The sequence below is a fragment of the Homarus americanus genome, unplaced genomic scaffold (assembly GCF_018991925.1).
Source record: "Homarus americanus isolate GMGI-L3 unplaced genomic scaffold, GMGI_Hamer_2.0 scaffold29478, whole genome shotgun sequence".
Classification (NCBI taxonomy): Eukaryota; Metazoa; Arthropoda; class Malacostraca; order Decapoda; family Nephropidae; genus Homarus; species Homarus americanus.
In genome coordinates, this window is record NW_024747997.1 from 1,662,980 (window position 1) to 1,685,560 (window position 22,581).

General features: G+C 37.3%; 3 protein-coding genes across 8 annotated transcripts in view; 1 reads left to right on the forward strand and 2 right to left on the reverse strand.

The window, feature by feature from the left end:
- Positions 1 to 2,714, reverse strand: part of LOC121879966 (band 4.1-like protein 5) — a 65,289-nt gene extending 62,575 nt beyond the window's left edge. Inside the window, exon 1 of the mRNA XM_042386827.1 lies at positions 2,645 to 2,714. Within this exon, the coding sequence (XP_042242761.1) occupies positions 2,645 to 2,652 (8 nt within the window). The 5' untranslated portion in view covers positions 2,653 to 2,714. The remainder of the gene's footprint in view (positions 1 to 2,644) is intronic.
- Positions 1 to 11,298, forward strand: LOC121879969 (DNA mismatch repair protein Mlh1-like). Its single transcript, XM_042386842.1, has 13 exons — positions 1 to 249; positions 3,293 to 3,375; positions 3,680 to 3,860; positions 4,539 to 4,692; positions 5,199 to 5,475; positions 5,772 to 5,998; positions 6,114 to 6,271; positions 7,145 to 7,228; positions 7,445 to 7,618; positions 8,550 to 8,613; positions 9,684 to 9,882; positions 10,043 to 10,197; positions 10,344 to 11,298. The coding sequence occupies exons 1-13, from the start codon at positions 140 to 142 to the stop codon at positions 10,494 to 10,496; spliced, it is 2,019 nt and encodes a 672-aa protein (XP_042242776.1). The 5' UTR covers positions 1 to 139; the 3' UTR covers positions 10,497 to 11,298.
- The window catches only part of LOC121879968 (transmembrane GTPase Marf-like), a 23,643-nt gene continuing 12,106 nt past the window's right edge, over positions 11,045 to 22,581 (reverse strand). For all 6 annotated transcript variants that reach the window (XM_042386837.1, XM_042386838.1, XM_042386839.1 and 3 more), the window contains 9 exons: positions 21,807 to 21,960; positions 21,545 to 21,683; positions 20,523 to 20,700; positions 19,304 to 19,511; positions 18,282 to 18,403; positions 18,028 to 18,129; positions 16,688 to 16,837; positions 15,842 to 16,038; positions 11,045 to 15,337 (listed from right to left, as the gene is read on the reverse strand). In XM_042386837.1, the coding sequence (XP_042242771.1) occupies positions 15,133 to 15,337; positions 15,842 to 16,038; positions 16,688 to 16,837; positions 18,028 to 18,129; positions 18,282 to 18,403; positions 19,304 to 19,511; positions 20,523 to 20,700; positions 21,545 to 21,683; positions 21,807 to 21,960 (1,455 nt within the window). In that variant the 3' untranslated portion in view covers positions 11,045 to 15,132. The remainder of the gene's footprint in view (positions 15,338 to 15,841; positions 16,039 to 16,687; positions 16,838 to 18,027; positions 18,130 to 18,281; positions 18,404 to 19,303; positions 19,512 to 20,522; positions 20,701 to 21,544; positions 21,684 to 21,806; positions 21,961 to 22,581) is intronic.

Consider the following 22,581-nt stretch of genomic DNA (forward strand, 5'->3'; position numbering starts at 1 on the left):
GTCACCTCTTAATCTCGCGGTATTTTCTACATGTAAACAAACATTAACCTCCAAGGGTCAGCGGCAGTATTACTCAGTGTCACTTCATTGGCACTTCATGGACTACATCACCCGGCAGTGCCATAGTAGAGTGTGAGTCATGGAACCTGGTACAATAAAAAAGCTCGATGAAACTGTTGTTAATCGCATCGCTGCCGGTGAGGTGGTCCAGAGGCCTGCCAACGCCTTGAAGGAGATGATAGAGAACTGGTGAGATACTTCTTGGACACTGTTTAATTGATTCCCTATTTAGAACTCATCACATGTGCAGTAAAAATCGGGACAAAAGTTCGTTTCCATCCCAATTTCCCCAATTAGTATGATATTTTTTTTTATTGATTGTGACATTTATTGTGGAAATGAGTAACCTAACCTAACCTAACCTAACCTACTATTGTTACGTAACTATCCCAGGGGGGGGGGGGTGCTTCATTCCTAACCTTAAAAAGAATCTTGGTGTTATTGGTAGAAAAAAATCCGAAATACCTACACGATAATTGTTTACTTGTAATTGTTCTTCACATCCATATTGTATTTGGCTAATGTTCCGCAAACATCCGGTAGGTGAGTACAATGACCAGATTAGGGTAGTTTAGGTTCATTTAGTTTTGTTGTCAATTCAACATTTTCTCTCTGGTTCGAAGCCCTGTCCACCTTTAGTGGGGTCAAGGTAGGAAGGGTCACAGCTTAATAATTTCTGTATGCATTTCCCCAAGCTTTCATTATCAACATTATATTCAGCATCAAAAACTGAATTATTTTTGTTTTTCTACCCTAATTGTTGGCTGTTGCAGAATAATTACTCTCCGAGGATAACACGAAAAGTCAGAAGCTTTGCTGAAGCCAGATTGTGTCTTATAGCTCTCATGTTAAAATGGCGGCTGTTGGGAGATGGCACGCAACATAGGTTCATAGTCAGAATGAACAGGAGTGCAGTACCGGCCATGCTGCCTCCTTGTGTACCTAGCGCCTGTATACAGGGACCCACTTTCACTTTTCATAATACGCTGGATCAGCGGTCCAGGTTAACCAGCAACTTTAGGAATACGTACAAGTATTGGTAATAATGGAAGAGATGGCTAACACCAGAAGGAGTTGTTTGATTTCGTTAATTTTCCCACAGATGATGTTATCAATATACTAGTAACTATTTTAAAAGAAGCAACAACATTTTATTTTAATTAGTTTAAGTATTTTTTTGCATTTTAGCTTTCCTCTATGATCATAAGTCACCTGGGGTAAAACACTGTGACAAACTGATCATCTGACTGAAATAATGGCTCAACGTGCTTTTAAGTAAAGAAATTAATTATTTACCGTAAATACTCCTTTGAAAAATCTGTTGAGTTGCTGCTTGCCGTCTATTTGTTTACAACCAACCCACTCGGTCCGAGCATACTCTCAGCCACAAAAAATTTAAAATTACACCATGACTCTTCAACAAAGTTTAATATGGCAAGGGTCCGACCCCCGGCTTGAAAGTTAAGTAGGTTTCTATGGTTGGTTAGGTCAGGTTCAATTTGGTTCTAGTAAATGTTCCCTCTTTTAAAATACTGTACCCAGTATTTACTATAATGATAAGAACAAAATTGAACAGTGCCTTCTGGTGTTAGTCATCTTCTCCAGGATTACCCTAACATATAAAGCAATAGACAATAATGACTATTTATAAAGACTAGGATCAAGGGTAAACACCACATATTCACGTAAAGGTGTCGTTTAAGACCACCATTACGGGGAGGTAGTGCACTTGGTGGAAAAATCACCTCGCTGTACCTGGTAATCTCTCTAATACTCTATTGACCTCAAACTTAACCACATTCATATAGACCACCTTACACTCTCCTCACCCAAGTTGGCTATTTGGGTCAGGAGAGCTAATGTTTCCTTTTATCATGACTACATTACGAACTTTTTATTTGCACAGTATATGTCTGGTGTTCGCACTTGCCAACCAGCAGCATTACTTCCATATTTGTGTGGGAAAAAAAGGTGTTCTCATTATCTGTCCTTCCATTCGCTATCACTAATTACTATATAATATTTTGTTTGCCTTTATGCTCTTTGGATGATATAAACTGTCTGGAATCAAGTGAAAACCAGCAGACAATATTGTTTACATGTAGTCAGTGCATTGTTCTGATTTTCATTTATTTTATCTTCAAATTTTATCTTATTTTCCTATATTAGTTATGGTACTGGATATTTTATTATTTTCACAATAGGTTTGAATTTCATATGTGACTGCTTAGTTCACTCATTGGTCAAACACTTTTATCACTTTCAGGCTGCCAGAACCACAGTTTAGGGACACTTTCAGGCTGCCAGAACCACAGTTTAGGGACACTTTCAGGCTGCCAGAACCACAGTTTAGGGACACTTTCAGGCTGCCAGAACCACAGTTTAGGGACACTCAGGCTGCCAGAATCACAGTTTAGGGACACTTTCAGGCTGCCAGAACCACAATTATAGGGTCACTATCAGGCTGCCATAACCACAATAACTACAGGGTCACTTAGGCTGCTAGAACCACAGTTATAAAGTGGTAGAGAGAGACTCCAGTTTTTCACAGTAAGCACACAAGTACGTATGATAAATGTTTCACCTCCACATTGTACAGAGTGTTATTCACAGTACACTGACAGCATGGAAATGATGACGATAGCCGGTATTACTGATGTCTTTCTTATCAGGGAGATTATGACTGATAACACATTGCTATACAGTATATTCCTGTCCTGCATGACTGATTTCATATACAATACAGAAGAGGTTTCATTTGTCTGTACTGTTGGTCATCTTTAACCAAATGACTTAAGAAATGTTGTAACTGGTCCTTGTAATGTAGTCCCAGATTATATGCAAGTTACCCCTCTCTAATACTGTACTGTACCTTTCCTTGATAGGGTTTAAAGTCCATTGAATTTGCTCTTAAATATTTGCAAGTTTTACATACCAAGTAATTGTCTTTTATATTATTACTGATAAGATTTTCTTGTATCCCTGAACTAAAATTTTATTATACCAAATTAAGTTAACTCAGGAATGTTGTTTTGTTTTTGTTGCCGACTTAGTGAAGATAATTTTGAAAGTTTGTTGATGTTATATGGTGAGGTCTGTGTTAGGAGATTGAAAGTGACTCGGATATCACTTACAACAGATTGAGGGAAGGACGGTGTATATTAGTACTGTATGTGATGTGTGTGTGTGGGGTCTACAGCTCTCGTCATTAACTGAATTATTTCTTTTTCAGTCTTGATGCTAAAGCGACTCAGATACAGATAACAGTGAAGCAGGGTGGCCTTAAAGTTCTCCAGATACAAGATAATGGGACAGGTAACTTAAAAGATTTTTGTATAGTTACTGTAATGTTTTGTTTGTGGATGAGTCAGGGGTGTTTGTTAATACTTTACTGTAATTTGGAAGTGTCTGTTAGGATGGATATGAGGGTAATAGTGTACAGGTATTTAGTTTTATCTGTTTACCTGCCTAATTAGCCTCTTTCTCTCTCTCTCTCTCTCTTCAAGAATGACTCTTACCAGTAACTCTTTCCATACACTCTCTCTCTTCTTCAGGAATGACTCTTACCAAGTAACTCACTCCTTCTTCATGAACTAATGACTCAACTCTTTGCACACAGGCATCAGAAAAGGCGATCTTGATATTGTTTGTGAACGTTTTACAACCAGCAAGCTGCGAGAGTTTGGGGACCTGGCATCCATCAACACTTACGGATTCCGAGGAGAAGCGTTGGCCTCCATCAGTCACGTGGCGCACCTGACCATCACCACACGTACCTGCGACTCCGTGTGTGCCTGGAAGTAAGGACTCTCAGCCCCGGTTCAGTCTTAGAAGGTCCCAAGTTGTAGTAATTATAAGACTTTATTCAGCCTTATATACTCAGACCCAATGGAATCTAACCTTACCTAATCAACCTTATGTAACTTAACCTAACTAGTCTTATGTGATGTAATCTAATCAAATCTAACATGAGAAGGAATATATTGACTGATTAATGGCTGTAAGATATGGCTATTGTGAATAAGCATTTGGGTGTTTATCAGGTGTAATAAACTAGGGTGGCTCATGTGATCCAATTCTGTAATATACTGTATTTATATCACACTTGGGTGTCTACCACAGAGTCCCTGGCCTTAAGAAGTCCTTACATTGGTCACACACCCACTGTTTTTTTTTTTGTATCTCTCATCACTGTACTGCAATGCTTTGTAAATACAGGTATTTTAAGTATTTACCTGTATTGTAGTTTCTCTTTGCATAAAGTATTATGAAACAAGAAATCAGAGAGCATTTCTTTTTTTGTACCAGTACTTCACTCTGACAGTGCAGTGCTGGTGGACCTGTGCTCCCAGCTTGTAATAACTAGAAACTTTGGGGAATACTGCTTAGGTTATTTTAATTATTGGGATTGTCCAGATATATTGTTAATGTTGATACTGTATATTAAAGCTTGATTTATCTGATGGTATGAATTACAGAACTTCGTACGTTGATAGTAAGCCAGTGGGACCACCAAAGCCCTGTGCTGGCAACCAGGGAACGCAGATAACTGTGGAGGATCTGTTTTATAATGTGGCCACACGTAGGAAGGCCCTTAAGAGCGCCGCAGAAGAACATGCCAAAGTAGCTGAGGTAGGAGGAGCCGTCCACTTATGTCTTCCTCATGACTGTAAAAGGGGTGTGGTATATTGGAGTTGTTGACATATTAAATGATATAGTAATACTTATATGATCTGTACATCTTGAGGGGAGTGACAACAAACAATCATCAGAATAGTGTAAACAAGTTGGAAGGACAGTGTGGGAAGAATAGTGTAAACAAGTGTACTGTACCAGCTGCAAGAACACTGTGTGACCGAGATGCTTCATGACTTACTCTTGTGTGGTGATATTGAAAATGTGATGGTTAAATTCATTATTGTTTTGTTACTTGATTTACACCACACTGTACCATAACACCTCCTTTACTCGAGGCTGTACAGTATTACCCCATGATCCACCTTACACAAGAGAGGAGTAGGTAAAGATTGCATCTCTTTATTATGGTGATTGTTATTAGTTTTGGATTTTTACTGAGTACTACTGTTCTTGGGTGCTTATTGAATAACCAGTACAGTATATGATTGTCATGTCCTCAGGTGGTGAGCAGGTATGCTGTACACAATTCCCGTGTGGGGTTCACACTCAAGAAGCAGGGGGACAATGGTACAGACATCCGCACTCCACCAAACTCCTCGGTTGTGGATAACGTCCGCACCATCTATGGCCCATCTGTTGCTCGGGAATTGTTAGCACTGTCAAGTGAAGACCCAAAGCTCAAGTTCTCAGTGAATGGTTGTATTAGTAATGCTAACTACTCTGTAAAGAAGTGCATCTTTTTGCTCTTCATTAATCATAGGTTGGTGGAGTCCACAGGTGAGGAAAATGACTGTTGTTCACAGTTTGAGTGAACCAGATTTATGTTTAGCAAGAAAAAGAAAAATGTTGCCTATCTGAACTCAATATCTGTACTGTACATTGTTTCTAAAATTCTTAACTTTGATAGTAGGAAAGTTAAAATAATTTTATAAGAACTTTAATGATGCGTTTTAAATATTAGCTGTAGTTATTACCTATCCTAATGCACATTATACACAGTACAGTACCTCATTTGTCCTCTCACTTCTTACAATTTCTCACATTTTACAATAAATTTCACTTTGTTATTTCAGCACTGAGGAAAGCTATTGAAACAGTGTATGCCTCATACCTGCCAAAGAACAGTCATCCATTCTTGTACCTGAGCCTGGAGATTGACCCAAAGAATGTTGACGTGAATGTACATCCCACAAAACATGAAGTACACTTCCTACATGAAGATGCCATTGTTGAAAAGGTCCAGCAAGCTGTAGAGTTAAAACTGCTTGGATGTAACACTTCCAGGACATTTTACACTCAGGTAAGTTGTAACCAGGAGACAGTACAGTAGGTGTTTGTTTTTTCTGTATACTTTATGCACTTTCATGTATGATTTATTTATTTGCTGATTTAACTTTGGATATATATAATTTCAGGCTTTACTCCCTGGTGCAAATACAGTTCCTGCAGTGTCAGAGAAGAGCTCCAGTGATAAAGATGATGGTGGAGGAGCGGAGAAGAAAGAGAAGGTTTATGCGCACCAAATGATTCGTACAGACTCTCGTGACCAGAAATTAGACAAGTTTCTCACAAAGTAAGTGGTGATGCTTGTGACTTCTTAAGAAAAGATGAAGTTAGCATTTGATCTCTGCATACTCATCAGCTAATGTGTCACTATTTTCATATCTCATTAGTGCCTCGATTTCTCATACGGCAGGTAGCCAGGTACTGTACTTGTTGCCGAGAATAAGTAATACAGAAATAAGATATTGGGGTGAGAGGTTTGGTTTGAGAACTAACCAAGGTTTGTTTAGTTAATGTGGATATATTTTAAACATGAGAAATGAATAATAGGTAAAGTGTGTGTGTGGAGAGAGGAGAAGAGAGAGAGAGAGGATTGACCAAATATATTGGCTCACATTGCCTGTCCTCTTTATAGATCATCGTGCTCAGTTTAAACTTAATTTTATCATTAATAGAGCCAGACTAATGACACATACAAGTGGAGTTTTGAGTCTTGGCAGTAAATTGATAAGTCTAGATACTCGATTAAGGACTGACTGGACCTTCTTCGGGAGACAACCTGGCAACCTAACTAACAGAGAATTGTGGCAATTGACCGTAGATACAACCAGTACATATGCAGGTCTTCCAAAAGCCTGTGTATGGTACAAAGATTTTTGAATGTGATCATTGCAATTTTTCATCAGCAACTTGAAATGTTTTCTTTAACTCATAGTTGGGTCAAAATAAACATCCAAGCTTTTGACAGATTTGAGTGAATGTGGCCACACTTCTCCCAGATAGATAGATAGTTAATACCACAACTCACTACTACTGTTCTTGATGTACTGAGTGTGTACAGTTTGTCTATATGTACTACAGTATATCGTTTCCTACATACAGTAGGTTTGTTATGCAAAATAATTTTCACGGTAGAAAATTTTGATTCTCATTATATTTTCAGACCATCAGTGAATAAGAGTACAGGTGATGATGAAGACTTTGAGGAAGATGAAAAAGGCAACTCTGGTACTGAAGAACAAAACAGGTTAATTAATGTTGAGTTTTTAATTAAAGGATTAGTGTAAGAAATCTGATAGTACTCTACTGCTATGTGTCTAATTTTACTTCAGTGTGGTGGCCAGAAATTATCTTTTATCTACACGGTATATATTTGCTGGTGAATTGTGAAAAATAATAAAAAACTTATTTAGCAAAAGTAAAGTTCATTTTGAAAGATGTGATAAGAAATATACCTTTTCAGACGTGAGATAAAACTAACGAGTATTGTAACGCTACGAGCCCAGACAGAGGCCAACTGTCATGCTGGACTTCGTGAATCTATTAAGAATATGACATTTGTGGGTTGTGTTAATGCTGAATATGCTCTCATCCAGCATTTAAATAAGCTGTACCTGACAAACACCACTTCCCTCAGGTAACTGCTGCTCTAAACATTGTCTTTTAGTTTTTAAGATTAGATTACCTGAGAAATATTAACATGATTATTGTATATATATATATATATTATTAACATACTAGTTCCTCGGGTTAATTTCATAAAATATTTGCTAATAGGTGTGTCTTCTTAAGAGTACATTATTTATACAGGTTTTCCTCCCCAGTTGCAGTTTTCTCGGATCTTAATTATGGTTTCCAGTACGTACTTGCAGTATCATAAAATGTACTGACTTTCTCTCTCACAGTTAAAATATTAAAGTTTCACAGTGGTGACGGAGAGTTTCGGCAGTAAAGTGCTCTAGTGTGTTGTGAGGCTCACAGGGATACCAGGATGTCATTTCTCAAGAGTTGATGAATCAGTATCAGTGACAACAGTATATTTTTATTAGTATTATTACTATATTATTAAAAATAGCAGCACCTATAAAAGCACTCACTGCGCGGGTACACTATTTTGGTTGTTTACTGCTAACTCTCAACACTACTCGGACTATCTTGTCTCTGATAATTTTTCCCACTGTGGGTCCTATAAGGGTAATTACAGGCAGGTATGAACCAAAAGGAAAAAAGGAAAGAAAATTTATGTCAGTCTATGACAAAATGGGTAAAATTCTGCCTCATAGATCAGGGAATGTGGATGTAATGATTCTACACTTTGTTAGAAGATCATGTAAGAACAAGTATTGATGCCGCAGCTTTACCTACAGCAATAAGTACTTACATGAGCCACTGACTCAGCATTGCAGATTATAGAACAAAATTTAAACACCTGAATTCAAAATAGTTTACATGGTCTAGGAACTTATCCCATATTCCTCCATGTCAGTCAGTCTTCCAATTGGTAAGGGAAACCTATACAGTGTTTACTTTGGATTTTTCTCTTGTTTGACCTTTGATCTATGTTACAGTGAGGAATTGTTCTACCAGATTCTCCTGAATGACTTTGGTAACTTCGGCATCCTGAAGTTATCGGTAAGTGGTACAGTAATTATTGTCACATCAACAGCTTTCAGTGACTCTTGAAGGGGTTGTTATAAGAGGCATTGGTTAATGCACCAAGACCAAAGTACTGTACAGTATTGAGAAAATGAGGTTTAATGTTTGCACATATTCCAAATGTCATAGAACCTCCAAAAATGCATTAATTCTGTTCAATGAGGTCTCATTTTAAAGGCAATTTAATGCAGAATATGATCTTTGTAATTAATAAAGTGTGGCATATGATTTTGGTGCACATTAACATCAAATAATGAAATGGTGTGAAATTAACATTAATGAAAATAATCTGTACACAAAACAATTAATTTATATTGTAATAATATAAAAAACAAAACAAAAAATAATGGTAACACTCACTAGATTATGATTATGTTCCATTAAAGAACTTGGTAGCAGAGTGGGTAGGGTAGGTGGCTAGAAGTCTGATCTTCCTCCTCCTCCGGGACGCCGACAATAGAATGTAGCGGGCCACTCATTGGTCGATACGCTCCTTCCCAACATGTTGATTAGCTCAGGGAGTAAAGCAGGCTGTGATTGGTCACCAGCGAGTTCGACTTGCTTTACTCTCGCCAGACACAGAAATTACCAAAGGCAGCACAGAGATGCCGGGAATTTTACACCATGTGATTCAATGGGATTTTGCCAGTAAACCAAACATGAACTCATTATACCATCTTGTGTCATAATAGAACAAAACTTTCTGAACTGAATGGTACAGAAATAGCATTTTCGCTCGGGTGGCGAGTTCGCTCTTGCCTTCGTCAACGCCCCATATGATGGAGATTTAGTTATTGCCTGTTGAAATGAACTTCTGATATCAAGTCATTCCCATTTGAGGTGAATTCTGTAAACAGCTAAGTTATATGAATGAATGTTGATGGAGACTGTAACAATCATCTCTGACACTAATGATCTCTCAAAACTTTTATTTATTTTTTCTAATTTTCAGTTTATCCATCTGAACTGATGAAGTTTCAAAATGTATACTAGTAATTTTCATTTGTCCCTTTAATGTGAATAATTAAGATTTTGATGAACCACAGAGTCCAACGAGTCTATACGACTTGGCCATGCTTGCTGTTGACCAGGAAGAGAGCGGCTGGACAGAGGGAGATGGGCCGAAGGAGGACTTGGCAACTTACATGTCTGATTTAATACAGTCTCACAAAGAAATGCTAGATGACTACTTCAGTATTCAAATAGATGATAAAGGCAACATCTGCACTTTGCCTTATTTATTAGGTACAGTGCCAACCCCTTGAGGACAATGAGTGACAGCCTCATGAACATAATGACTTAACCTCTTGAGTATGATGTCTAAACCCTTTGAATAACATGAACAATATTCATGAGGATGGAACTAAAACAATTAAGTATAATCATAATATTTTTTACCTTTCAGATGATTATGTACCAGCGATGGAAGGTTTGCCAATGTACATTTTGCGCATGGCAACAGAGGTGGAGTGGAATAATGAGCTTGAATGTTTTCAGGCCTTTTGCCGGGAAACTGCAAAGTTTTTTGCTATACACCGAAATCAGGCAACCGAGGAAAAGGTATGTAGTTGGGTTCTGTTCTTGCATGTGTATTTTTAATAGTGATTATCAAGATCCATCCTACTATTGACCAGGATAGACTATATATAAATTATGTTTTAATTCTTTTGTTGAAATCAGGAGAGTAATACAGTACTCTTGAACAGGACGGTGAGAATGGGTGGCGGTGGTCAACGGAGCACCTTGTGTACCCAGCTATGAGGAAGACACTGCAGCCTCCACAACATTTTGCACAGGACACAACTTTCCTTCAAATTGCAAATCTCACAGAGTTATACAGGGTCTTTGAAAGATGTTAGTTTTATAATTTTACCAAAGTTGTCATTGTTATTTTATACAGCATAATTAAATACTGTAGTGTAGGTGTGATACACAGCATTAATCTCCCGAGTCCTTTACTGAATGTGGGATTCTATATTATTTGTTTAAGTGATGGGATGTTTGAGTATGAAAGTTTTAATACAAATCCATGATAATAATACATCATGATAAATAAACTGTATTCATATTCCAGCATATTCCCCTAAGTTTAATATATCCTTAAGAGTCAATACTGTTCCGGGTTGAGTAATAACATGTACCACACTCCTAATTTTGACCACCACATTTTTTCAGGCCAGTTATATTTAAATGACAGAAGCTTTTAAAAAAGTTTCCTGTGATTTGCTTTACAGTTATAACTAAACCTAATGTCTTTGGTTAATTTGTCAGCTAGAGTGAAAAACTCCTGTACAGTACAGTACTCACCTCACCAGTCTTCAGTTCATTTTCATGCCCCACACAAGCAGTGGTTTGAGGCCTTCATTGAGTTGACCATTCTTGAAGGTTGAGTTAAGAGAGAAAAATATAGAGGATGGCAAATGCTCTATTTCATCTACATCATGTCTGGCAGTTTACATTATTTACAATACAACAGACTGTACATTTCACACATGAAATATTTGAGATTATATGAAAATTGAAATGATTACATAAATGCTGAAGAATTCTCATCACAAAATGTATAGTATTTACATATAAACTTATTACAAGATAAACATTTACAGCACACTTTTTACAATGAAACTAATGACTCCTTACCAATATAAAAAAAAAAAACACGTGACTCCACTAATGTACAACCTGACTATCTTCATAACCTATAATATCAGGCCCAAAATAATGTTCACCCAAACTGTCCTCCAACAAGAGGAACTCTAATAAATTATTAGCATTAATAATTAATACATGGTTTTTTTATAAACTTTACATAGTTTTACTAATACAATATACAGTATTACTTTCATTAACAAAACTGAAACAAACTCAATTCACACATTCTCGTTTAACTTCCTGGCTTAGAAATAATCTAGTGTCAACACGTGTTCAGATAAAGAGCTGCACAAGATGTAATGAGAATGACGATGATGCGAGTTTCTGCAGTGACCCGAGAAATGACAATTTATTAAATACGACCAGCACATTACAAGCTGATGTATTATTTGTGACTAGAATTTTTTTCATGCAATAATATCAGATTACTGCATTGTACTTCCTTCCACAGCAGCCTCAAGTGTGGCTACAAAGCTGAAGATATTGACTGATGGTGCCCAAGAATGATAGGATTCACAACTAAAGAGATGAAAGTTGTTGAATATACAGTATGAGTGTATAGATGTTAACTTTACAAACAAGAGCCTCGAGTTTTTGCAAGAAGTAAAGCAAACCTCAAATGGTATTTAAACTTCAGCTGGAAGTAACCAAGATGGTAAATGATGAATATACAGTAATTTGGAATATATTTGCCTTAGATATTCATCAACTAAAGTATTTTCTCAATTTAATGAACTAATTTGAGCCACCCCTTTCTGTTAAATTGAAATTTCCGCTAAATTGAGCATAATTCCGTTAAATTCCACACCAAATGCGCCACTTGGGATGTGGGGTTTGTTTACATCCGCTCAGTCTGCGTCCTGCCGCCACCGTGTGTGTTGTTCACTGCTACCACTCGATCAACAGTGCTTACACATCACACCAAATATCTCTCAGAAGTCACAGAAAGAAAGTGGTGTGGGGGGGGGGAGAAAGTCAAAAGAATGCAGTTATCAATTGGAAAAACGTTTGGAAATTAAAGAAAAAAGAGAAAACAAACACCGAACCCCCTAGTTTAAGGCGAGCCATGAATAATGTTTCTATGTACATATCATGTGTCTGAGGTGTCTCGTAGGTGTGAGCGCAGTAATGGAATCAACTTCAATTTAGCGAACTAGCTCACTAAATCGAGTGAAAAATAACGGAAAAAATTCCTTCCGCAAACGGAGAGTTCGTTATATTGAATTCCGTTAAATCGAGTTTACTGTACATACCAATTTTCTGTTTAGTAAAGTGGTTTGTCCAGGAATTATGAATGAATTTGATATGCCATGTACGTCTAAGACTGTTAGTACAGTAATCTTTACCAACATCAACATTCAGTAAACTATATAAATTATGTCACATGCAACCTTTTACTGAGACCAAAACATGATTCTTGTTCAAAAGAGATGACTGAAAAGAAGGCATTATTAAGTAACTGGTTCAATAGTATAAAAAGATCCTAGTTACTTTCAATAACTAATTTTTAAAAACTTTGTGTATAAAGCTACTAATACCGTTTAAAACTGGACTTTTATAATTTTACTCTTAGCATATTTTTACTTAGAAAATCAAAAAGCCTTAACAGACATTGTTTAATAAAGAGTTGGGTGGACAGTGTACTTCTCCACCATCAGGTGAGATACACCACACAAGTTAACTAAAACAAGCGAAGGTAAATAACCTTTTCATCAACCAGACTGGTGAAAAAATAAGTCCCTGTTGTGGTTTCTTAACTAACCACAGCAATAACAAAAGTCAGTAATTACTCAAATGAGATAAACAAAAGTTTATTAATGAAAAGAAAAATTCATGTGTATTTTGCATTATATTATTATGCTGATGCAAATTTAATGAGCTTGTAAGGATAAATATTCCACTTTGTTGAATACAGAGTGATTAATCAGTTTGTATATACTGTACTACACAGTGCTGATACGTCATAATTTTTATTCGGTGTGTAGTGTACATTACTCACACATTAATGAGTAACATTTGATTAGAACGAATAATAAATTGTTAATTTTGGTTAAAATATTTTTAAATAGATTAACCCAAGGAAAACTACCCTGGTTGTATGCATAAAGCAGGCAAGGTTAGTGTAGAGGTACAGATGACCCAGTTCAGCTTGTGACCCATCCACATCTCTATGCAGCACTTACTCGCATCTCACACTAACAACTTGGGGTCACAATTATATTATCCAAAAATTAGAGCCACTATTATGGCAATAGTTATTATTATACACCTGTAATTCAAGTTTTGTGTTTCTTCACTGCAACAAAATCTTATAAAATAAAGCTAAACTTATTTTGCTGAACAAAACACAACCAAACAACCTGTCACTTTCACTTCACCGAAACTTCCCATTTATACCGAGTTAGAACGTCTCTTAAAGTGACCATCATAGACTTCTCTCTCTGCTGTAGAAACATTACTGATGTAGCGGATCATAGTCCAGCATACAGTACCATCAAAACATATATCTAGACATGTCCAAGTTGAACATAAAGCATAACTGTAAATATATAAAAACTCTTAAGGGGTTAACTGTATGCATTCCATTAACAAATAACCACCAAATATATATATCATTTGCAACTGAAACTTCAAAAATAATTATATCCTCTCAACAGAACTTACTAATCAGTTTCTGTATATAATAAACACCATGATTTCTTATGATAATACAGTATATACATTTAAGTTTAACTATTACATGTACCAAATTCCTGGTACTGCACAATATTTCATGCAACTGAACGCAGGAGAGTCAAACAGGCCACTCCACTGGTGAGAAAACTCTGAAAACTTTGCAATAGATATAACCTGTACAAAACTACTATGCACATCCGCTGAATAATGCTGAGTACAGTATTACTCAGTGTAGTGGAGGCTCATATACAAGAAAATATGTCATAAACTTAGTGAACTTATTAACAATTATCTGTACATATCAATTTCATTTCATTCAGAGACTGTTTTCTTCGTGGGCTTGGATGGGTGTCTTCAAATTGAGCATACCAGTAATGTTAAAAGAAGTAATAGACGACCTTTTACTGTAATATATAAGAATCTAATAAATTCGTATCTTCTATATAGATATTAAATATTAACAATATCTGTTAAAATGTGCTTAGAAATTTTCTGATATATATAATTTAACAAACTGTTAAATACACATCAAAAAACACCTGTTGAGTTGGTTCTTGAGTTCAGTACAGTAGGTACAGTTATCAGTGCAGCACCTGGAAACTACTGTATGCAGCCAGAAGACTATTTTGAGTAAAGCCACATACAAAATTCCTCAAATTAAACGCCAGAAAAGGATATTCAGTCATCACGAATTAACACTAAAAACAAAGTTATCATCCAGGTACCAATAATTAAATAACATGTTTATGTCCTTCAGCTGTCCTCCAACATGAGTGATAGTGTTGGTTTAGCCAAGCATTACACACAATACTGTATATCATATGCCAAATAAACAAGTTATCTCTGATTTAATTTTCACTGTGCACCTCAATTATAAAATGTAGAATAAAACTAGTTGAAAAATGCATTTCTGGCAGACCTGTTTTCTAACTGAAGTTCCTATAGAAAAACCTCTTATTTATTAAAGCCAAACTCTTTTAACCATATTACACTACGATCCTCCAGGCTCAATCAAACAGGTCTTACATAAAATAGACCTTAATTTTAATAAACATGGAAAATATTATTTAATAATTCCAATTAAGTTATTCCACTAACTGCATTAAATATCTAAACTTAGTTGGCATCCTTCTTAATCCCACTTACCTAAGATAAACTCAGCCTCTCTTACTCATCTGATGATAAATATGTCTGTTGGAAGATGTCCAGCTCATTGACCAGGTAGTGGGCCTTGTTGCGGTGCTTCTTCGCCGTCGCTGTGATGTCCTCCAGCTGCTGAACTTCTCTCTCCAGAGAGCGAACGTCCCGCTGCATCTCGCTGGTGCTCTCATCAACCAGGCGACAAAGGCGAGCAAACGTGCCGCTGAGCTCCCTGAAACACATATTCTACTTAAACCTGGTTGAAACTGGGTAACTCAACTACAGTAATGTATAATACAAGTGTATATATAATTATCACTTAAAAATATCAGTTGTAATAACCTCTGGCAACAATCAAATTCTTGCTTAGAAACTAGAAGTGAAAAATGCTCAGTACTTTCAGCTACAGTGGCTAATGTGTGACAGTTCCTACAAAGATCAAGTGATGCAGTTGTTTATATCTACACTCTTAATATTATTGATTAGCAGAAATTTTTTATATTGTTTGTGTGGCAGCCAGGGAGTGTTGACTCTGCTTTTAGGGCATCACTGGTGGCTGAAAAGCACCAAGTTGGTGCCTTATTTGACACAATGGAGGGAAAGTACAGTCTCTAAAGCTCCTTCCCTAATACAGAAAGGTTACGGAGTATTTTGTTGTATTTTGGTTCACTGTTATATAACTGTTTTGGGCAACTATTTACTTTCTAGTTAAAAACTTGTCATGAGCTGGACTTACTGCTGGACCTGGTGTGAGCAGTTGTGAGATGTCAGGTCCACAATCAGTCGTAGCTTGCGTGTAGCGTGGTCAACATACTGCTTCTTAAACACGCGCTCTTTTGCTTTGTTGGTCCATGTGAGACGTTCATATGCATACAGGCAGCCATACACACCACCGGTCAACACTATCAAGCGCCAACCAACTGTTTTGAACATCTGTAAATAAGTCAATCCTGTTATCTAAAAAGTTCAAAAGAAAAAACAAAGATTGTCAATATATATTTCATCAGCTTAAACCTGCTGCTGAAGGCATGATATATATTTATTTATGCTTGAGGTGTGGAATTTGGAGCAATTTTTTTCATTCAGTATTTAAACATGAGGTTAAAAAGGACTGCAAAACAATAGTCCTCGCACAGCAGGGATACAAGATGTAAACACAAAAATTTAAGGGTGTTCGAGACTAAGATATTGGTGTTCCTTTCCTCATGCACATCACCAGTATGTAGCTATACTTCTCAGTGATAAATATAACTGCTGTTCATGTTGACAAAAGGAATGAGTATGGGAAGAACAAATGGGAAAATAGTGGTAAGTTAAAGGAGCTTTTGTGTGTTAAGTGACCATAAGAGAGGTCATCCTGTCTGCTACCTGGCTCAACGCCTTTATCATAATATAGATTAATTATTATGAATGATAATACTAAAAGATGAAAGCAACAAAGATACAACAGCATATAATGAGACTGACAAGGGAGGGGAACAGTACCAAGCTAATGTGCAGACAACACTCCACTATATGAAAAATAAACCTGCTCATACCAACACAGGGAATATACTGTTTAAAATCACCCGACAACACTTACAAGGCCTAATGTGAGAGCGAGGCCCATGGTGCCCTGAGAGCCTACGCTGGCAACAGCAAAGCGACTGATAATGGACCAATCATCCTGGGGTAGGCCAAACTGTGGTTCATTGCTGGGCGTCAGTGGTGTCATAGGTACACTCCGGGGAATCTGAAAATGTGTTAAATGTACAGTTAGGTTAGGTTAGGTTAGTGGGTTTCTACAGCCTTGTGAATGTGTTAGTTATTTCCTCCTCACCCTCTGCTGTATATTAGAAGATGAGACATTATCTACATGAAGTACTGTACTATTGACCAACTTCATGCCTACTATAAGATTGTTCACTTAAAAAAATGGCCCAATGTGACTATCAAACTGTTCTCCCACCACCCCTGGAAGCTTGTACTGTATATCATTACAGTACTTGATGTTTATGGCACCATCACCATATTTACTGCATGAAGCAATTTTATTTTTAGTATTTGCAGATTGTGAGTCCCTATTGTGTATCAGCAACACAAACACACAGGGAACCTCTAGGTGACACACAAGTACAGGGATAAGTCCACTCCATAGCACACCATACCTGATAGGAAACACAGCTGGCAGGTATAGACTCATGTGGTCAATGTCACATCAAGACAATGTAATAAACTATGCATTATTGTGAGGGATGCTGCTGGTCACACACAGTAACACTTATCAATCTACAATCTGTTACTATTTAATCTCGGTAAGTTTTCTACAACACCAAGTTATCAGTGAGAAAACTATTACACATTTTCACCTAATACAGTACAGAGCTTTAGTTTTTAGTCTGTGGATATTTTACTCTTCGTGGCAAATACTGTACTACCACTTAACTGCATAACTAACATTCCTTCAACACATCATCAGAGTTGAAACTGAAAAGAACAATTAGGCATTACACACACACACATACATATAATAGTTGCCCCTCGTGTAACGAGGATGGCCGGCCCAAGGGCCACCTAGGCGTGAATTCGTTTAAGGTGTAGAAGCTGTCGCCAACACAACAACCACACACCCTAAGTTAACGAGCTGCATGACCCAGTGTCAAGGAATAGTCCGAGAAGACCGGACAACTCGCCAACTGCACTGGCTAATCATTACCCCGGAACACTATCCGCAAATCGATTAACATCACAGGTTCCTAATTACTGCCGGGTAGACAGAGACAAATGGAGTAAAGAAACTTGCCCATAGTTTCACTCTACCCGGGGATCGAACCCGGATCCTCTTGCTCATGAGATGAGCATGCTGACCATTACACCACAGGTCGCCATACAACATGCAGTACTGTATGTACACACACACACACACACACATAAAAGACTTACATTTTCCTTGTGTCTACTATTAGTGATCCGGCTGCTTGCTTTCCCTAAGACTCGCTGGACAAGAGACACCAACCCCAGGGAAAACCTGAACTCTATATCCTCCTGCAATGAACAAATCAATAGTGTTACCAATTTTTATTTCCTACATGAGAACTAAATCAAGCATTACCAACTTTTATTTCCAACATGAGAACTCGGCCAATTCATGAAAATCATATGGACAAGACAGTAATTGGTATTGTTTTCTCTCCTACCTGAAAATCTGCACAGAGATTCTCACAGTTAAGTCGGTAAAGAATCTCAAATGGCTCCCGTCGGGGTAGCATGGTGCTGGCCATCTCACGCTTCGCGGGGCCAAGGAGCGCCAACATTCGATCTGAAAGAAGTACCCAGAAATGTGGATAATTCTTAGTGCTGCAACTCAAGTGTGTGTGTGTGTGAGTGTGTGTGTGTGTTTAAAAGTGATCAGATGAAGAAATAATGGAAAAACAAAAGAAGAATAAAAGAACAGAAAGAAGAAAAAGAAGCGAAAAAAGAGGAAGGAAAGATAAAAACAAATCCCACAAAAGTGATATTTCATCTACAATAACACCAAAACAATACACATTAACTCAGGTGGGAGGTGAGCCCGGAGATATGATAATAATCCTTGGCTAAAGTATTCCACGGGTCGGCAACACCTGACTGCTTATATTAGGTGACTTAAACTCAGCATGACTGACCACAGAACATTGCATAAACAGGTTGTGATTTTGGAGGAGTCGGTGCTGCTGATGCCTGATGCTGGGTCGTGTTAAGTGGAGAGGATAAACCAGATGGGTATAATGTGGTCTTGTAGTGGAAGGGAAGCACCACAATAAGACCACATGTTATGCTATTAAGAGTGAGTGAAAGTTTTGACTTAAAGGATAGGGAAAAGTACCCACCTGTACTGTATCTAGCAGCAAAAAGACAACATTATCATTCCCAGTTTTAAAATAATGTTATCTAGCATAAAAATCAACTTCACCACATTCCTCATTTAATGCTGTGACAAGACTGGAATAATTTTGTTTTCACTCTTCAAATCTTTACCCTGTGATACAGAGCTGGATTACAGACTCTCCTCTCATTCACTGACATGTATTCTCTCTAACCAACTTATCAAACATACTTCATGTTTACAGTGTTGCCCTTCTTTAACGAAACAACAGGAATCAAGTAACAGACTGACAGAAGTTACTTAAATTCTAAGATTATGATTATGAAGAACTACAAATCGACTAAAATTCCATACTTGTCATTTCTGCTTGACTGCTTTCAATGTTGAGGGCTAAGGCTGAGGACAGTCTTGCTCGCAGGTTGGAGCCCAACCCTGACTCCACGTGGGCATGTAGGGTCTTCTTAAACACATTCAGCACAAGAGGATCTGGGTGGAATGGCTCATTGAACTCATCCACCAACACAGACAGGCGACGAATTTCTTCATTCAGAGCGTTAGATACCTGGGTGAGAAGTATTAACATATAACAACACATGACACCTTTCTGCTGCCGGTTTTGTAAAATATAACAAGAATTAGCTAACCTGTAAACCGACAAGAGAACAATAAAATGTTTAACCTGGTCACAAATTTTGAGAGAAGAAAAAAAGAATCAGGATTGCAGTACAATATGAAATCTCATTTTATAATCAAGGAGATGAACAAGAGACCTTTTGAGACTCACTACTGCTAAGCACCTCACAGACAATGCTTGCTGCACAGGATGAATCCTTGGCAACCAACCCCACCAGCTGACTCCACATGAATTCAGTTATCACAAGGACCAGTGAGGTCAGAGTCTTAACACAATATCCTCCTGGTCTTTAAAACACCCACTGGAATTGTGTGGCTTTGTATATACAAGTATTCAATTGTGTTGGAAGGTTGTGACAATATATTATCCTTGGGACAGTGTCCCTGTTGTCAAGCAATGTACAATCACAGGTTCTGCCTGTGAGGTGCTCGACACAGAGGTATGTTTCACATGACTCATTCTCTCACCTAGGAGACAAACTTCCACCTGCACTCAAGACATCTACCATGGAAAAATCAACACTATTTCTTTCTAAAGTCTCAAAGCATATAAATAGTAAAGAAGTCAAGTACTTTATTTTAGAGAACATACTTTATTTTTTAAATTTAAAAAGTATCAATAATGAGCCCTTTCTGAGCAGCTGCAGTTATGACTACCTTTGTCCTTTGAATATTAAGATCAAAGTTATGACTGGCTTTGGCCAAACATCAAACATAAGTGTACTCTGCATCCACACCTAATGCTTCCTCATCTTCCTTCACAACCAATTCACCCAACAATTCAGGAATAACTTCCATTATTTCATCTAAATTAACAGATAAAGTATGTACTGTACTCCAACTAAGTCAATAAAGAATATTTAAGTATCATAACCTTGGAGACTACTAGTACAGTACTATTCAACAGTAATATTTTTGCTGTTAAAGTTTGTTCACTTACTCTTCGTTCCACGTCCTCAACAATGGAGCAAATCTTCTCCTTCATCTGTGTGGTGACGTCGTGGAGTTCCTTTTCCGTGTGGTCCAGACGTGCCCACAGTGATTGCCTCTCCCCCATCTTCTGATCCCGCTCCTGCCAAGCTCGTTCCATCAAGTTCCCAACATTTTGCCCAATCTCACTGTTTTCATAGTAAAATAATCATGTAGTTAAATGCAGCTGCTGAAATGACAGGACAATACAAATATTCCTCAGGCTTTCAATTGTCTCAGCCATGTCAATATTGTTATTATTATCAACACTATATCTGTATTTGTCTGGCTAAATAATCTATTTCAATATCAATACTAATCCTTTTGTAATGAGTACACCAAGACCATCACAAAGACTAACTGGATTACCTTTTCCACCAAACACATATATGAACACGTTAGGTCTCCTTATATAAATTGCTTCAAAGTCACTCACTCTCTCTCTCTCTCTCTCCAAATCAAATTAGTGCAACATTTAATTCCACTGTTGCTTTCTGAACTAAAATCCTTCCACTTTCATCCACTATTGTGTTGACCCACAGAAATTTTTTTCAACATAGATTCAGTTCATACAAAAAGAGTCTGTCAAATTTTATTCATGTCAATAACAGTAGATACTGTATTGTTTACACACACGTACTGTTAAACAAACACATTGACTGCATCCATCCATTCAATCTCTCTCATCAAACATTCCCACACTGTATGTAAGACTATTCATACACCACCTCACTCCTTGTTGTCACTATGTTACTTCATCTACACCAAGAGCCTCAGCAAGTCAGATCATTCATATTTCTCTCACCTCATCTTCTTTCTATAGCCCTCAAACATTCACTGTAACCTCCTAAGTTATACTATAAGATGTAATATCATTCTAACTAGCTAATGTTAGCATATTATATTATAATTTGTATTAATCTTATTCTTCCATGCCTTAGTTTAACAAAAATTGCCACAACTACCCAATCAAACTTAATATCCCTTGCGTACTTAGCGATATTTTTCCCGCGCTGTGTGTGCTGCTCAAATTTGGTGATGACGGCGGTTTTGGAAATACATTCTTCAAACTTGCGTTCAAAATCTTGGAATTCAAAATAACGACTCGTGAACCCTTCCGGATACCCAGCAGCTGAAAGGAAACACTCGAGTTAACCGGTGGAAAATCATTATGAAGTTAAATTATAAATCTTAGTATTCAATGACTCTGTATACCTTCCAGGACACTACTCAATGGATCCATCACGTTGCTCACTGTTGTTTGGTTGTCCCTTGGCTTCACTGAGGCGCTGGTGAAGAGTTTCCTTGGCAGACACAAAAAACACCCGCTGCTCTGCCTGTGCACCCTGGACCACCTTCAGTTCCTCTACTAAGAAGCCTATGGTCCTCTCCAAGTGTTGTTTGCGGACCTGGGAGAAAGTTTCGCCTGATGAATCTTGAGTGTATGGGCAGTAAGTGGATTCTTTGACCATGTCCACTCAAAGTATCTAGTTGATTCTCATTAAAATGATTAAAAAATTCTTAATACTGTAGTTAATCTTTATTTGCAAAAGAGCTTGAAAAAAAGTTTCTATATACTGTACTGTACTGTATATATTATAAAAATTTAATATTGAATGGACATCAAATTACAATTTATCTCTTGTTTAAAAATATCCCTAAATTCTCCAACAGATTTAATCAAACATTTAGAGTAAATATAAGATGGATTCCTGGCTAACAAGACACTGACCAGTGTTAAAGTGCAAGTGGCGGCAACATGCTGTGCACACACCTCCATCTTTACCTAAATCACTGCTTTAGTTTAATTATTATTTCTGCAAAAGTGCTTCTACAATAAACTGATGAATAACTTCACTCTTGTGTATCTTTGCACACTGACTTTTTTACCAAGTCATTACCTTACAAGAAATTCTATAACTTTGCTTACTCAACCTCTAACTCTCGCTTATATAATTCTTATCATTTTCATTAACTGAGTTTGGATGTTTAGCCTTTAAATCCTCATATATCCTCCTTTTGATCATTAC

Coding starts and splice junctions, on each gene's coding strand:
- LOC121879969 (XM_042386842.1), top strand. CDS start 140: ATGGAACCTGGTACAATAAAAAAGCTCGATGAAACTGTTGTTAATCGC. Junction 3,861..4,538: donor GACTCCGTGTGTGCCTGGAA/GTAAGGACTCTC, acceptor TATGAATTACAG/AACTTCGTACGTTGATAGTA. Junction 10,198..10,343: donor ATCAGGCAACCGAGGAAAAG/GTATGTAGTTGG, acceptor ACTCTTGAACAG/GACGGTGAGAATGGGTGGCG.